The sequence below is a fragment of the Drosophila arizonae genome, chromosome X (assembly GCF_054131065.1).
Source record: "Drosophila arizonae isolate 15081-1271.41 chromosome X, UAZ_ARI_1.0, whole genome shotgun sequence".
In the NCBI taxonomy this organism is placed as follows: Eukaryota; Metazoa; Arthropoda; class Insecta; order Diptera; family Drosophilidae; genus Drosophila; species Drosophila arizonae.
The window spans coordinates 23,682,340-23,701,091 of record NC_142927.1 but is presented as its reverse complement, the minus strand read 5'-3'; the positions used below and the strand labels follow the sequence as shown (position 1 = coordinate 23,701,091).

The 18,752-nt window shown below is 40.7% G+C and overlaps 1 protein-coding gene across 1 annotated transcript in view; it reads left to right on the top strand.

Annotated features, from left to right (window-relative positions):
* LOC108620385 (uncharacterized) overlaps window positions 1-18,752 on the top strand; it is an 85,706-nt gene that overhangs the window by 42,618 nt on the left and 24,336 nt on the right. The window contains 1 exon segment of the mRNA XM_089475451.1: window positions 17,728-18,512. Coding sequence (XP_089331577.1) covers window positions 18,164-18,512 — 349 coding nt within the window. The 5' untranslated portion in view covers window positions 17,728-18,163.

The window sequence follows — 18,752 nt, the reverse complement described above, 5'->3', positions numbered from 1 at the left end:
TGTCGGCAATAGGCGGCTTAGCTAAATTTGCATTTATTGTTAAAATGTTTCATTTCATTTCATCTATTTTGCACCCCGCAGCCGAAAATAAAAGGAAAACTCGCACCCAATGCGAAAAACTGCACACGTGCGTGTGGGCAAAGCCTCAATTCGGTGACTCCGGTCGCTTTGCGTCATTCACATGTGGTTTTTCTTTCAGTTTTTCCATTTCATTTTTTTTTTTTTTTTTTTTTTTGGGTTTTTTTGGTTCGCGGTCTATTGGTCGATTGGTCTATTGGTTTTTTGGCTTTGGATTATGACAAAGTTTGGGCAAGTGTGATGGCGACCAAAATGGCGTAGGTTAAGGGGAGTTGGTTGGAGTGAGTTGAGCTGATGAAACCCCTCATAAGGGCGGCGTGTGAATAGAAGCAGCTTAAAACTTGGGTTATATACATAAATTTTTTTGGGTTCCGTGTGGGTGTACATTCGCTTCTTTCTTTTGGGTTAAGTGAGATAGTTGCTGGAGCATAAGATTCAGCATTGTTATAATGTAATCGGCTTATATGCTTATGTAAAAGCAACGAAGTTTGCATTTCTATTATATGTATTATTATTATTACTTCGCACTTTTCAACTTTTATTACTAGGTGGTTAAGGTAGTTGTCAAATTTGCAAGTGCCTTTCAATGACTAAAGTTCATATAAATTCGAGATTTCTGTCATTGCTCGATGAGCTCTAATAGGCAAAGCAACTAATAAAATTTGATGTTGATAGTTCTCTGAGTTGCATTAGCATCATGGAATAGAGGCCAAAGAATTGTAGACTAACTTGAGAGTCAAGCTGATGAGGTTCTCCGAACTTTTATTCTGAAAAATGTGGAAGATATGTGTTGCTCATATCATTCATTCAGGACTTTGCAGCTCTGTTTTAAGAGTTCCATCCGTTAATGTACCTCCTTCACATTAAGCTCTATAGTTTATGTTATCCCAGGCCTGGCCTTAAAGGCTTTAGCCATTATTTTCCGAGTTGTAAAGCTAGTCGTGGGTATTCCCTAGTCTACTGTCCATTCGTTAGAATCAATGCGCTGCTGTCGTTCTATGAACACATCTTAAATTCCATTTATTCCAATTTAAAACATATTTATGAAGTGAGAATCGGCATATACATAAGTAAACTATTTCTAGTAGTAGTTGTAGTAGTTGTAGTAGCACCCTGTCTCTACTACTACTATATTTCTTTTTTCTTTCAACCTCGAGCTAGATTTCCTTTGCTTTTCACGTATATTGCTCGCTGATGAATCCCTAATCTGTAACGCATTCGGCTACGATCGCTGTAGATCCTGATTGATCTCTATTATTTTAGCTAGTTGTCGAATACTTTGATATACTAGGCTATAAAGTATTCCTGAATGATCGTGAATGTTCTCCATCATTTTCCTAGACCATTACCGAATATACTCTTAATAATATTAAGGCTCAGAGTAGCTACGCTTTCAATCAAATATGTATGTATCATATATAAGTATATATCATTATATATTGAATTCGATTGTTGGAAATTGTTGGGGCAAGAATTGTTTCTTTGGCTGCCAATTTGCTGTGCCTTCATCAGCCAGTTTACCTTTCCTTTCCTTTCCTTTTAATTTCATTCTTCTTTCCGGTGAGCTACTTGACCTGTGGCCGTGTTGCCTCAGATCCGTTGCATGACGGGCTGGAAAGGATTCGAGCATATAACTTAATTTGCTTGTTAACAACTGACCGAAACAGAACAATGCCGAAACAAACAGAATAAGCTCAGGCTATGCGAAACAAGGGGCCAAAAATGGCCACAGTGTCAACACGTGATGCGGCTGGCAGACGCCTCTCTCTCGCTCTGGCCCGCCCGCTCCGCCGCCCCCTGGCTGCTGCCCCTGCGGCACCCATTGTGCGGCAAGTTACAAAAACGTTGCATACAATTGGGCATTGCGCTTTGTGCCACATTCGTTGCATGCTTTTTGCGAAATGGGTAGCAGCGAGTGAACGAATGGACGAACTGACGAAGTGGCAAATTGACGACTCTGTCTCTGTGTATGTGTGTGAGTGTGACTGTGTGTGTGTGTGTGTGACGGGCCATTTAAAAAGGCATTCCCATTGCATTTTCATTCATCGCTCGTAATTGTGGTGTAAAAACGATCTGAACTGCCTACTATTTTTTTTTTTTTACATCTCCTGGTCTCGGCAATAGGCGAAGGGCAAAGGCAATAACTGTCATTTCCTGGCGACCTACTAAATTGTGCCACTGTGCGCCACTGGCTGTGCGTGTGCGTGTGAATGGCCGTGTGTCTAAGTGTGTGAGTGTGTGAGTGTGTGAGCGTGTGAGTGTGAGCGTGCTCTCGAGTGTGTATAAAAACGCAGAGGCTAAAATGAAAATTTGCTGACCTCTGCAAAACGAGCCTAAGGCTCCGCAAATGAGGCACAAGCACACGTTACGTGCGCTCTGAGGCGCCACCATAGCTGACACAGACAGTGGCAAACACACACGCACACACATACACTTATAGATGTGTGTGCAACAATTGTATTTGTAACTAGAGCTGGATGCGTGCTGCGACTGTCAACGAAACACGATGCGGAAAACGGTAATAGAAGCAATTCTAACCACAAGCCTTAGACTTCGACTTTCATAACGTAAGCCAAGCACGATGAATACGATGAATTTGAAGAATACGATAGATGGCAGAAATACAAAAGATGGGATGATTACGAATAACACGATGAATATGACATATGATTAATATTATTAACATGCTGAATGATGAATTTGTATAATACAAAGAGTACGGAGTATGTTGAATGTGATGAATGTGAATGAATACGAATAATATGATGAATATGACAAATATAATCAATGCAATGAATATGATGACGGACATATACGATGAGTATGATTAATATGAGTAATACAATTACAATTACCATGAATATGAAGAATTCAGCTTAAATGACTATGATAGTGAATATATGATAATATAATATATGAATATTATGAATATGATGAATATGAATAATACGATGAGTATGCTGAATATAATGAATATGATCAATATGAATAGAATGAGTACCATAGAAAATATATACTCGTAGATATAGGATAAGCATAGTGAAGGCGATGAATTTGATGATTATGAAAATACGATGATTACGATTTATAGTATGACTGCGATGAATATGACTAACATGAATGAACACAATGAATATGACGAATAGAATTAATAAAATTAATGCAATCCATAGGCTCAATATGATGAAGACAATGGATACGATGTATTATAGACTGAATAATGCTAACCACGACTTTATATGACTTCAATGCTTAGCTCTTTTTCGAATTCAATTCTTTTATAGCGCATTTAGCTCTTTATGACGGATATATACATATATGATTATATAATCTTAGATTTAGAGGTATTTAGATCATATGCGAGCTGTTTTGGATGCGCTGTCCGTTAGTTTTAATGCTTCCCTTGTACGAATGGCTAGATCCCAATAAAACACGGAGTTCCAGACAAACGAGTTCATTTTATTGCTATTGCTAATAGGAAGTTTTGGATGATTGATTATTTGCGATCATTGCTATCAGAGAAAAAGTTGCACCTATCGTAAGTCACGAGTCCATCTCCATTTGTAACGCCCTCCCAAAAAAAAAAAGAAACGAATTGAGATGTCGACCCATGGCATAATTCGTTATCTAAATTCAGGTTGTATGTCGAAATGGTTCGAAATGCTATACTGATTAAATTTACCCCCCCCCCCCCCCCCCCCCCACACACACACACACACATATACACACCCAGGATATACACAGTCGCACGTTTAGAGATAAAGGACATGCGGCTCTTGCATTGAAAATAAAATCCTCCGGCTCCTTAACACGTTCCGAGGCATGAATGAACGTGTTGGCCGCCCATACATATGCGAGCGCCGCGTGAGTACAGACGCGCGATACTCAATCCCCTCGGAGTCTTGGTTCCATTTTCAGTGCCCATTGCCCGTTGCCCATATCCATTGCCATTGCCATTCCAGGGAATCGTGTCCGTGCAATTTGAGCTCAGTTCGTTTGTCGGCCAGTCGACTTAGTCGCTCGCCTCAGTCAGTCAGTCAGTCAGTCATTGAATGGGCTTCTTGTTGTTGTTTATGCATTTGTAGCGCCAGCAAACGCAACAGTAGCCAGTCGCAGCCTCCAGCTGCCTCTTGTCCTGGCCTCGTCCTAGCCACGACACGTACTTCATTCTCTCTCGATGATGCAAAAGATTACCAAGTTGCTGGCATGTGGTACAACAACAGCAACAACAACAGCAACAATCACAACAACAAATGAAAGCAACACAAAAAAAGAAGAAGAGAAAATGTGAAGAGAAAAGTTTTTCTATGCTTGTGGGTCATTATGCAGACAGGGCTGGCTTCCCCTCGCCTCCGCCTCCGCCTTGATTCCCATCGCTAACGTCGAATCCGGACACCCTTCCGGCAACGTTCCGTTACGCTTCCGAAAGCCGCTGGCACACGAACTGACGGCATCAGAGCGACGCGTCAGTTATGGCCGTGTTTGGTTTGCATCCATGGCTGCCCCAAAAGATTTATTTATTGCGGCTTTTAGGTTCGCTCCTTGAGTTGGGTCTGAGTCTGGGTCTCTCTCTATCTCTCTCTCTCTCTGTCTCTCTCTGTCTCTGATTTTCGGCATTCCGACTGCGGCCGGTTATCGTTTTGCTGCGGCGTCGGCCTCACGAGCTCGATGAGTGATTTACTTAACTGATGCACGTCCAATGCCACGGATAATGAGAGCGCAGAGCCCCAATCTGTAGGCAGTGTGTGAACAATACTAAAGGCCCTGAATTATTGCATATATCGTATCGAGTATGGAATGCGGTATTTGCCAGCGCATTGAGCTCAATAGCTATTGCTGGCTTCTCTTGGGCGCTATAATATGATATGATATGCTGTAATGCGAGCAGCTTGCATCGCCTGAATGTGAATTAAATGTTACGAGGGGTTAATCAAACTGCTTAATGATGAGCAGTGACGAGCAGATGAGTTGAACTCTGCATTAACTGTTCTATACGAAGACAGTGAGTGTTTGGCAATCATCTCTAATCTCCCTCTGTTTACAGAGAGAATAACTATGAGTGCGATTATATGTATCATCTCATTATGTTAGGTTCTCATTAGGTTGCACTGAACCGATTGAAAACAGATAATGGAGGCAACCAGGAATAATTGAATTAAATAGCTGCATTCGATTCATAGACAGGTCGGTCCATTGGTCTGTTAGTATATATAGATACAAGCTAGTATCTGCCCTTAATGAGTTGCTTTGGTCTGTGTTGTATGCAGAGGTTTGAGCTGCGTTGATCTCTGTTAAACTCCGGATTATGAGCTCCAGCGATCCATGTTGCGCTTCGATGTTTGAGCTCGAACGATCTAAGTTCAACTCCCATGTTTGAGTCGGAACTATGCAGACCTGTGATGTTTGAGTTAGAATAATCTTTGCAGATCTACGATTTGTATAAGGTATAGCGATCCATTTTAAGCTCCCATGTTTAAGTTGGAGTGATCCATGCAGAGTGATCCATCCGATGTTTGAGCTAGAGCGATTTATGTTCATCTCCCATGTATGAGTTAGGTTGATCTATGCGTAGCTACGATGTTTGAGTTAGAGAAATCTTTGCAGAGCTACGATGTTTGATTTGGAGCGATCGATTGAGAGCTTCGGTGTTTGAATCAGAGTTATCTTTGCTCATCTAACATCTATAGAGATACATTTTAAGGTACGTTGTTTGAGTTGGAGTGATTCATGCAAGGCTAGAGTGATCTAAGTTCAACTCCCATGTATCAGTTAGAGCGATCTATGCAGAACTCCGGGTTGCATGAGTTACAGTGATTCTTTAATAACCTATGTCTATTGGCATGGTTAGTCACAGCGTCTAAAGTTGAGGATGCTCGTAAATTCCAAGTGCGTGCTGGAGCAATGTTTGTGAAAGCAGTTTGTCTGTTGCTCACAATCAGAGATCCCAGTGCAGCTCTACCAACTAGAGCTCTGCTGCTTCTTGTCATATACCTAGTGATCACATCAGTATCTGATCAGTTTTGGAAAATAAATTCTTCGCCTCTCTCTTCAATAACTAGCAACTGGGTTTGCTGTTTTCTGTTTGCTGGGTAAGCTCAACGAGTCTTCCAACTTGTCTCCAGATCAAGCCGAGCAGCAGCGTCAGTTCTCGAAGATGAATTGATTCTCTGCATTTCCGAGTAATGTGCTCCTCTATATATAACGAGCATATTTGAAGCACGCTTATGAACAGATTTGGCAACGAAAGTCTTTAACGAATGGTCGGAGCGCCTAATCGCAGCTAGCAGTAGGCATGTACTTAGTGCTTTGTGTTTGTGTTTGTGTTTGTGCTCCTCGCCTTTTGTTTGGCGGGCTGGTTGTGTTGGCAAAGCCAGAGCCATTCAAACACGTACTTTGGGCAGCTGTCTCAATGCCAAAATGGCCGATTGCTAATTGAAGGCACTCGGTCATTATCTGTGGATACACATGCGCATTCATTGCTGAACAGCACTCGAGAGTTGCGAGCTTGTTAGAAGGGCGCCTGAAATAGATGCGAGATGCGAGCTGCGAGATGCGAGCAGAGATGAAAATTCAGCACATCGTCTGGCCTTGTGCCAATCAACGGCAGCGTCAACGTCGTCTCATCGTCGCAGCGCCACTTGTGGCAGTGACCCAAACTCTTAGCCATCCAACCGCCTAACCACCCAACCGCTCAGCAACGTGCACCATGTTGTGCTTGGCATCTTTATTGTGATGCACACGCACGCACACACATCTCTATCTCTGCCTCTCTCTCTTTCTGTGTGTGTGTGTGTGTGTAGACAAATCTGTAAGATGCAGGACGCTTGGCGAGTGCATCAAAATTCGTGGCACAGCACTTTGGACTTGCATCTTGTTTTGCTGCCCGTGTGAGTCTTAGCCTCAGTCTCAGCCTCAGCCTCAGCCTCAGCCTCAGTTGCAGTCTCAGTCTCAGCTTCTGTCTGCTTTTCCATTTCTTTTTCACTTAGTTTACCTTACATATTTCATGATTTTTACCAGCACGTGTGCCTGTGTGTTTGTATGTGTGTGTGTGTGCTCTGTGAGTTTTTTCAGCTATTTTTTCTTCTTTTTCCATTTTCAGTTTGGGTTTTCTACATTAGCAAAAGGTACCTTTAATGCTTAAGGAAGTATGTTACACGAGAAACCAAAGGCTACACTTACAGCTATTGTTTATATGGTTACGATCTAGTCAATCTTGTGCTGAAGTCTTCTATACCATATCGGTAGACTATAGCTACTATAAATACATTACAGTCCGGTTATAACGACTCAAACGACGCTTATACGATTATAACGTCTTCCGGGTTTATCTATATCGTCTTTATTAAATGCAGTATTTTTCAACAAAATAACTCCTTACTCAGCTGCCAACAATTGTCACATTCATTGCTGGAAAATTTATCTTCCGCTTAAGCCGATCGTAAAGCTCTCGAAGGGAATTGACTCTTCGGCTAGTTGCTTTTTACTGTTATGTTTAGCACAACAATTTCATGTTGGTTTGTTGCCTGGCCGCAATGCCAAGATATCTGGTCGCCCTGCAGCACCGACCCCTCCCCACCCCCCTCTCATGTCTCGCTTTGGTTGCTTTGTATGTACGTGCAGCTGCTCTAGAAAAATGCACACAAAATTCTTCATTTGCTTTTACAGGGAACGTCAGCCGCGCTGTCGACGTCAACGTCAACGTCAAAGTCAACGTCGACGTTAACTTCGACGCCAGCCAAGCTCAGCCCAAGCTAAGAGCTTCAATTGAATTTAGAGCTGAGGCTTTTCCGCACACACACAAACACTTACACACACACAACACACGCGCATGAGTGTGTTGTGTTTGTGTAGGGGCATTCAATCATTGCAGGACTCGAAATTGACGAAGAACCCAAGTTGGCTGGCTAGAACGTTTTCAGGGCTGCTCCGGGTCGAATTTCTTGCACATTTTATTTTAGCTTTTTCTCAGTTTTTTTTCCTTTTTCTTCGTTTTTTTTTTTTCATTCTTACAACGCTATTTCGATACCCTAGCCGTGTGTACTTTATAAAACGTCTAACGCACTGAATGAGGCATTTCCGAGCCCATTAGGTATGCATATACGCTTAATCAATCAAACGAACCGAGTGGCTTTTATCTGGCCCAATCTCGATTCGGCTAGCAGCTTGGCTCGTCTCTCACTTTGCTACAGGTTGTACAGGCTGGAATCGAATGAAATATGTAGATATATATGTATATAATTTTGCAAATGAGCAAGGCTACCAACAGCTCGACAGTTAATGCTTAAGGGCGAATAACTATTCTATTTATTTAGCTAACAAGTTCATTAAGAACAGTTTCCTTACAAGGAATTACTCTTTAGAGTACAAATATATGTATATATATTTAAATATATATTCTTAGTCAGTTTTAGCTGTAAACTCGATTTAATTAGTTATACAGTATTTCCCTCCCTTCGCTTGCTCTATTTTGTGCATTTCTTTTTCCCTTCCTTCTCGTCCTTCATTAATTTAATTTGTAAATAATAATTTCTACAATCCAACAATCTTATATTATTTTAGTATAATTTCAGCGAGTTCCTTTAGCAATGCTCTCTTTTCCAGTTTGTGCTTTGATCAAGTCTCAATTTCTAACAGGGTATTCAGTTTGCTGTGCTCCGCAGTCCGCTTTAGTTTTGTGTTTTATTTTTCTTTCATTTGTTCTAGAGTTTTCTGTTATTTTTTTTTCCTGTTTTCAATTTATTTGCTTGCCCTATAAAATCACCAGCTTCCAGCAACAACAACAACAACAACAACAACGACATCAACAACAAGGAGATACTCTCTCATTGTCAGACGTGACTGCGTTGAAATTGTTTTTTCATTTCCATTTTGCCTCCCGGTTTATTTGTAGCACATATTTGGGTTTACAACACTTTCACTATCTGCCATGTACTCGCCCTCTCTCCCTCTCTCTCTCTCTCTCTCTCTCTCTTTCCTCTCTGTCTCTCGCTCTTTTTATTTCCATTTGACTGCAATTTTTGTGTAGCTCCCACGCCCACACGCCCATATATAGCCACGCCACTCGAAGCACTAATGGGTTAACTTGAGTTGGTTACAATCTAAACCAAGGGCCGCTCGAGTGGGCAAAGCCCCAGCATTTGTCTGACGACGCCCCCGGCTCAAAGGGCTGGCTACTGGGCCATTCAGGCCTCCAGCCGTCCAGGCCTTCACTGCTGGCTGGCTCAAGTTCAACTTGTTGGCCAGCAAATTGTGAGGCTTTTCGTTTCATTGTTGACCAATGTGCCGGCCAGTGTGGAGCTTCCAGCAGGAGACGCAGCCTAGAGCAGGATGATGAACAATTGGACAGACTTATGTAAGCAGCATCAGACATGCATAGCTCGTTGCCAGCGATAGTAGCTTACCCGTCCCGAATTCCTACACCCTGCCAATGCCTGTCGAGTGTGTGCAGAGTTCGCTTCATTATTGTAACAAATATTTTTCGTTTTTATTTGGAGTAGAAGGAGTCGGAGTCGAGTTGGCGCTTGTCCTTGGCAAACAACTGTCCATTTCTGAAGATGTAAGACGTTTTACTTCTTGGCTCGGCCTGCTCAACAGCTGTTGAGTGATTCCATCAGTCGCTGGCCAACAACTCGGCTAAGAAGTTTATCATTGCAGTTGCACAAAATCTTGGCTAAAGTGTAAAAAGTTCTATACAAATTGCTTGAGGGGTTCGCGATTTTGTTTGTTTGTTTGACTAACTTGATATTCATATTGCATAAGTACCATTTGACTGCAGCAGGAATAATAATGTGATACTTACGTATTGAAGTCCTAATAAGTGTTGTGAGTCGAAATTAAGTAAATTTCAATTATCTCAATTGACTTTGAAACAGATTTGTTTGCATTCATGTTATATATTTGTCTGCACTCTTCATACTTGCTGTTTCGCTCTCTCTTTCGCTTTCTCTGTCTGTCTCTCCCTCCTTCGCTGCCTCTTTATTTCCCTCTCTCTCTCTCCTCTTCTCTTTCTATTCCTCTCTCTCTCTCTCTCTTTCTTCTCCCTTACTCTCGCCTCGCTCTTTTCTTTTTCGCTCTCTTTGTTTCTCCCTCACTCTACCCTTGCGTTACCCATTTTCTTTCTCTTGACTTTGATCTCTATCTCGCTTTATCTCTTTCTTTCTCTTTCTCTGTCTCTCCTTCTCTCTCTATCTATCTCTCACATACTCTCCATTATTTTGTCTCTCCTTATCGGTCTAACAAACCTATTATTCTGCCCACTGTCTCTTTATGTGTCGCACGCTCCATCTCTCTCCCCATCTATCTCTCTCAGCCTCTCTCTTTCCCTAATCCACTGATAGCAGCTGTAATGTTTCAACTGGAGCCTGCTTTTGTGGCTGAGCTGCTTAATCCGCATTCCCATTCGCATTTTCATCGGCAACTGCATCTCCAGCTGCATCCGCATCCGCATCCGCTGCCACCAGCAAATTCCTTTGCCCCATTTGGCCATTTGGCCATTTGGCTCTAGGGTTTTTGAGCCTTGTTTTCGTCTGGCTTGGTTTGGTTTGGTTTGGTTTCGTTTGGTTTGGCTTCGTTTGGTTTGCTTTTGGGTGGCTGGGCTGGGCTGGACTTGGCTTGGTTTGGTTTGGATTCGGTCTTGACTTGGCTCGACTAACTTGGTTGGGTTTGGCTCCGCTTTGGTTCGGTTCGGTTCGGTTGGGTTCGGTTGTCGACCAGCCAGCCTTTAGCCATGCTCCAATTTTGTGTGCCATTTAGCAACTGCTTTTTGTGCGGCTGGTGTTATTTCTCTTTGTTGTTGCTTTTGGATGCCTTTTACCAAATCTGAGGCGTGATTTGCAGTTTAATTGTGCAGCAAGCTGCCAAAGACGAACCGCATCGCACAGGCTGCGAAAGGGATATTCCAGGATGCTTTGCAGTTTTGCCTACGGCCTCACAGCTCTACCCCTGCCTCCCTCTCTCTCTTGGACTCTCTCTCCCTCTCTGTCTCACTCGAGAAGTGTTGTTGTTTAGCGCCTGGGATTTGATTTCGAGACAGCAGCTGCAATGCGAATGATATTATTTTTTTTTACGGTGGCAGACAGTGCGTATGCGTAATCCCCTTGCCACAGCTGCTCATCAATAAAGCCAAATGGCCAAATGGCTTGAAAGACCAAGTCTTTTGAAATCCACCGGATATTCCTCGATAGTTAAGAATGTAAGGCAAATTAAATTCGTTTGGCACTGGGAAACTGTTCTTTGTATCGAAATTGTTTGCCGCCTGTTGGCTAACTGACTGAAACTGATGGATGCAACCCCATCAGCCACTCTCAATTTTCGAAGGAGTATATCAAGCGAGACAGCGCTTAGCACTTAACGAAATACACAGTATCTGCTGCAGCTGGAGATGCGGTGCTATCAAAATGTTGTTACAGCTTACAGATGGGGGGAGGCAGATAAAAGGGCTTGCGTTGCAAAGATGCTGTTAGCAGTCGCTTCATTTGATTTGCCATGTGGGGCAAATCAGTTGCCAGTTGCTATCAAAATTCCTCAAATAGTTGCTGCAGCTAAACGCCTGCGTGTCCTGTGCTAAAACTAACTTTCGTCTCAATCAGGAATATTGCGATGCCAATGGAATTTTGAAAAGCCAACCTGGCAGCCAGCCAGTCAGCCAGCCAGCCAGGCAAAGCAGACAGCTCCCACAGATTGACAAATGCCCGACGAGCACTCAAATCGACAGGCTGGCGGAGCAGGCGGAGCATTGGGCTGTGTTGCCGTGGCAAAAACTTGCTGCAGTTGCGACACGAATTCCTTTCAGCTGTGAGTTGCTCACTCGCTCACTCTCTCCCTCACACACACACACTCTCGCTTTCTTCCGCCTTGCATTTGATTAAGTGCTGGACGTCGTGCTTAGTGTGAAGAAAAGAACATATGAACTTTCTCATCTGACCTAATGATCCGTGTAATCTGCTTGAGCTTTTCCCCCTTTTATATTCCATACATTTACTTTTTGTTGTACGTTCTGCTCGTATACCCTGGACTCAAAAGAATCGTGTAAATGAGAGCATAATATTATTATTTGTGTAGCGATTGGAGGAGTACATATATACATATTTATGAGAGCGTATGTATGTATGTGTTCGTATAAATATACATATATAACTGATTTTTTCATGGGTTACCTTTATCGTTTATTTGCTTATATCTTAGGGAAGACTTTGATGAATGAATCTCATGCAGCTATATTGAAGGAAATCAAGTAGGGTTGTCGAATATTTTAAAAATTTATTAATGATATTTTATGTTTTGAAAGATATTAATATAGGCAACTTTAAAAATATCGATATGTCAATATTTTTGATATATTTTTTTAAATTTTTTTCAGACAATAAATTTGTAAGCCGCTACAAAAAAAAACAAGAATAATAAGAATAAATATTTTTATTTAAATGATAAAGAACGCTCCAGTATTCGGTTCTTAGAGCATCATAGTACGTCTTTTTCATATGCGACGCCATATTTGATGTGTTGGTACTTGCTTTTATTACTTTAAGGCACAAATTTCATATGGTTGTTCAATTTTGAAAGTCGGAATAATACGTTTCCACCATATTCAATTTGTATATATTAAATATATATATTAAATATTATCGCAAAAATATTTCGATATAAATATATTTTTAAACAAAAATATCGATAGCAACCGATAGAACCAGTCATCAATGGTTTCAGTCATCAATACATCGGTTGACTTAACAGCTTTGTTTCTAAGCTTTTAAAATAATAAAAAAAAAACAACAAAAAAAAAACCATTAATTTCCTATCAAAATAAATTTAAATAAACGTAAATAAATCAATTTTCAAATTTAAATAAATTTATTATAATTTAATCAAATTAGATACAACTATATCGACTTCAATTGAAACAGCTCTTGCACAGGGTATCTCATCTAAAGATGCTTCCTAGTGGAAGACTCTTACTTTTTCTGTCACACCTGCTGCTTGTCTGCGTTGGGTTTCATGACAGAGCAAAGAAAAGGCGCTACATGGCAGGCAAAAGCTGCACATAATTGGCATAAGTTTGCACTTAAGTCAAAGGCACACACACACACGCACGCACACATATGAATACATACGTCTGGTATACTGGTATATACACATTGGAGCATTCAGGTGCTTTCTGCTGTGTGCTCACGGTAGATTTAACACACGGCAAGCGGCAAGCAGCAAGCGTTCAATAAATGTCAGCAATTAAAAAGGTGCGATGAATGTGTATCGAATGTCAGAGCCGAGCACTCAATATGCATGATGGTAGCTGTCTGCCGCTGTGTTGCTGTCTTCCTGCGGCACTGTGTGTGTGTGTGAGTGTGAGTGTGAGAATGGGCTGGTCTATGGGCGTGATTAAACAGCAGCGACTGTCAAAAGAGTGCCGGTGCCAGTGCCAGCCATATGGGCCAATCGCAAATACTCAAGCGAGTTGAGTCGAGCTGAATTAAGCCCAGGCCCAGCAGCTTGAACTGAAATGTAAAAATAAAATTGAAATGAAAACACTAATCGACACATGTGAAGGATGTTCATTTATAGAATCGAGAATTATGCCAAACAAACCAACCAACAGATAAAGAGAGAGAGAGAGAGAACGAAAGAGAGAGCGAGAGAGACTGACAGCAGAATGACTGAAGTAGAGGCAACCATTCAAGCGTCATAATGGCCCAAACGAAAATATCCGAAATATTTTTGATGAAACATGCCAAGACAGTTTCTGACTGAGCGCATGTGATTGACATCTGTACTCACAGGCGCAACGCAGCCATTGAGAGGCAGATTAAATGAACAAGTCAGATAGAAAATGTGCACATCACGAGCCGAACCTTAAATATCCTGCCGCAGTGGGTACTGAATTGCGCTGCTACAATACATATATTTGTAGAGGCATATTTTTGCTGCTCTTGCAGCCTATGAAGTGGGAAGCATCTCTATATACATATATATATATAGTTCATAGGAACTAGGTAATTATTGCTGCTCTCTCACATATTGCAGTTCAAGTGTAGCAAGCCCACTGTTTTTGCTAAAATATGGCCAAGGACTGTTTCTGGCTCAATGCATCTGATTGCATCTATTAGAAATAATAAATTTTATTTTATTTATTGTTATTCTTATTATTATAATTATTATTATAATAATTTTTTTTTTTTTTTTTTTTTTTTTTTTTTTTTTTTTTTTTTTTTGCAAAAATTTGCATATTTTATCTAGTTTTGCACAACAAAATTTAAGATGATATATTAATATTATTATTATTATTATATTTTTTTTTTTAATATTCTATTTTGTATAATTTTTTATAATTATATATATTTTTTATATGACATATTACATATACATATACATATATTAATATTATTATTATTTTTTTAAAATTCAATTTTTATAATTTTGTAAAATTATATATTTTTTTTATTTTTTATGTTGATTAATTAATATTCTACTGGATTATCCTTTTGGGGAGATCTGATGGCTGGCAAATTTTGAGACGTCTTTCCATTGGCTTTTCAGCTAGCCGTCTGGCTAGCAAATTTATATATTTTTCCAACGTTGTTAAATCTGATTAGAACTAATAAACTTGAATTTGATCTTAGGGCCAACAATATTCGACTAGCTATAGCTAGCCCTTTGCTCTAGACTGGACTAAAGCTACTGACCATTGAAAGTTTTTCCTCTATTATTCAAGCAGAATTTTAGTTTGGACTCAGTTCTATAAATATATATTTGAAAATAAGTTGAAATGCGTACATATATTTATTTATATGTATATTTATATGCTCACACATATTTTATGATTTTCCATTTGGCTTGGCCTTTAACCTGCTGCCTTTGTCTGGCCATCAATGGCTGTACTTAGCTTTGTCTGCCAGTTGGCGCTTTGTTCGCAGTCTGCTCTCTCTTCAAATCCTTTGCTCTGCGCACTGTAAATGCGCTTATATCAATAATCATTGCTGTGCCTCGACTGGTTTTGCTGTCTTAACTGGGCGCATTAATTGACAGTAGATTTTAAGTGATTGTCGTTTAAGACTTAAGCAGCTTATGTGTGTACATTACATATATATTATATATATATATATACAATTGCTTCAAAGATTGAAATACTTCATGCATAAAATGCACAAAAGGTTTGTTTGAATGGCTTCTTCTGAAATTACATATGTACATATATATATATCATAATTGACATATATACACGTATCATAAGGGAGTTTTCTCTAAAGAGCTCAAGTCAAGATGCATCCTTGCTCTGATCAATGCAGCCCTTTCAAGATCTCTCAAATATGAACGAGCATCAGCCTATAGGATTTACTGCAATCTATTTGCAAATTAATTCTGAATTAAATTAAAAGCAAAATTAAATGATATGAAAATGAGCGTGTGTGTGTGGGTGTGTGTTTGTGTATCAAATAAGTGATATTAGACATTTGCTAATTCGTTTGATTCATTTAATATAGGTCTCGTTATAGCCATAATTCACATTGTGCCTATCATTGCAATAATTCTTAAATCTGCCGTTGTAGCACTCTCTCTCTCTCACTCTCTCTCTGTATCTGTCTCTCTCTGTATCTGTCGAGCTCTGTTTCTCTTTTCTTTTTTGTTGTAGTTTGTATTTTAGGTAGCTGAGTGAATGTGTGGAAAACGTGACGTGATTATACGTTGGTATTTTGTAATTAGCATTGCGAATGAGCCAGCAAAAATGCCCGTCATAAGCAAAGCACACACCAGGAGCAGGAGCAGTAGCAGCAGCAGCAGCAACAGCAGCAAAATGCTAACTTTCTGTCCTAATTGAAGTGCCATTGAATGAATGAAAATGGCAGCACACGTGCTCAGCAGCAGCAACAACAACAACAGCAGCAGCAGCAATAGCAACTCGACAACTTTTTGTGCTTGGCGGACAATCTTTAATTTAAATGTTTGGCCATCTTCACGTTTATCAGATAACGCGTTGGCGTCATCTGCCCACACAGACGGCCGCACACTCAGTTAACATAAACACACAGAACACAGTTGTTGTTGCTGCTGCTGTTGTTCCAGTTACTCTATAAACTGGGAGTACATTAGCTAGGCAAGAGACAAAATATGTATGAGATTAACTTTTCAATAAATATTTATATATGATGATATATATTAACTAAATTATATATATGTATACAATATATGTATAAATATAAATATGTGCTTATATTGTACATGTAAATATATTAAATTGTAAACGAGTGCAAATTATATAATTTATGAATAAATATATGTATTAATTTATATATAAATATACAGATTTGGTGCCCAGTTACACTAGTATTTTCATGCATAAATTATTTGTGGCATCATTAAATTTAATATGATTTACTTAAATTATAAATAACTATTAAATTAAATATAATATACTAATACCTAATTTTGTTGCCCAGAATTTGGTGCTCAATACAGCTTATACATATTTAATATAGTCAAAATATATTTAAGATATTTATATTATACAAAACTCATTTCAATTCAATTTATTTTGAATGTATGTTCTAGGCTTATTTTCACTTCAACTAAGTTCACTTCCTGCATTCCCATCAAGTAAATCTCTCCGTCAGTTTAACTGTCAGTTAACAGCTTTGGGCGCTGTTCAAGTTAACATTTCTGTCACACTTAACATTAACATGCGAGCTTAATTGACTTGCGCTAACTATGTACAATGTTCTGACGCTTCTCTATTCACTCTCTCTCTCTCTCTCTCTCTCTCTCTCTCTCTCTCTCTCTCTCTCTCTCTCTCTCTCTCCTCTTGCTCTAGCTATTCCCAAATAAAGTTTCGAATTAGTCAACTCATTGCAACTTTCAATTCGAGCATAATTGATAACAACGACTTGAACTGCTGTCAAATGCCAACAAAGGCACTTGCATTCATTGTGCTCCTCAAGCTGCTGGCAGTGAGAGGTGTCAGGCATTCGACTAGAGCTGCTGCACACTTGCTGCTGCCTCGGCTCGGCTCGTGTCATGCTTGCAATTGAACTTGATACAATATGATAGCCAGGTTAGAAGCAGGAAGCTGCATCACAGACAATTCAAATGTCAGTCAACTGCTGCTGTGCATAGGGCGAAACTTGTGAGGAATTTCGAAATTTGAGTTTTTCATTTGACAATTTGATTGCCAGGATAATAAAACCTTCAATTCGCACGAGTGCTACACACGTGATTTGCTAATAATAAAATGTTGTTGTCACGATTTCTCCTTGGAGATGGACTGAAGCCCAGCGAGCCAAGTTAGCTAACACGTTGTTTGTCCAGCCAATAGCTATTGTGAATAATAAATAGCCAGCCAGTAGGAATGAATTGTATAACACTTCAGTCGAGTCCACTCGGCTCGCATGTCCGTTGTCAGCCGCCTTGGGGCATGCTGTTGTAGGGCATTAGATGTATCGGCTTAATAAGTCCGTTGTTGCAATAACTTTTACTCCCCGCTTGCGGCTAAGTCAATTACACAACATTTGCCATGCAATTTGTCTACACCATAGCCATCTGTGTGCGTGCGTCCGTGTCTGTGTGTGTGTGTGTGTGTACTTTTTGTGTGTGCCCCGAATAGCAATTTTCATTTTCATTCCGTCAGAGTTCTTTTTTCACACAAAAAATATTTTGCATTTGCAGCATCCGGCGACAATTTTGGCCCAAAAACATTTCCGCGCAAGAACGACAGTAACAACAGCAGCACAACAACAGTAACAGCAACAACAACAACAACAACAACAACTGCAACAATTTCATTGCTGTCGACAACGTTTTATGACGGTCACATAATAACGTGTTGCGACAAAAAAGGCGGTAAAAGCCGGCGGCTGCAGGAGTCGAAGAGGATGCAAATTACGTGCCACATGAGGCGCCAAAGCTTTTGATTTGATTGCCATACGTTCATTCGTTCATTGGGCATTCGCTCTCATTTGGTGCGTTTGGTCAGTCTGGTCGTGTTGGTCATTTGATCCGCTGATCATTTAACCAGTTGCTCATTTGGCCAACGCGTGGGCTTAGCCTGATTGATTGACTGCAGGAGGCGAAGCTCACGTTGATTGCCTCGTTTCGTGGTAGAATGAACAAAAATTTGTCACTGCCTCTGGCCACCTTTCACAACAGCAACAGTAACAACAGCAACATCAACAACAGCAGCAACATCAACAGTAACAACAGCAGCAGCAACATCTCAACAAGAGCTGAAAACGTGGCTGGCAGCAGTTCGCGAATTGGTCGCCAGAGCGGCTCAAATATGTGCTTCGCAGGCGGCGCCACAAATGGCGCTCAGAGTGGCGCTGGCACTTCGGTCGGCAGTGGTGCGGGCGCCAGCGGCTCATCCGCATCGAAGGCGGACAAGCAACGGGATGCCGGCGGCGGCCTATGCGGCTGCCAAAAAGCGCCTAAATCGCATTGCATATCAGCGACAGGTGAGTGGACCCTTACGGTGCCTCAAGTACCGCACAGCCAGAACTGCAACGGCTCTATTGCCATTGCCGTTGACACAACCAGCCGTGGAACAACCCGTACTCAGTTCGGCACGGCTGCTAGCAGCATTGTGGAGGCATCTCGAGTGAGCTTCAGGCGTAGCCCTATTCCGTTTCGAGTATACGTTAAAGTCGCAGCCAATTTACGTTTATAGGTCAATGTTAGCCACGAATGAAAACGAT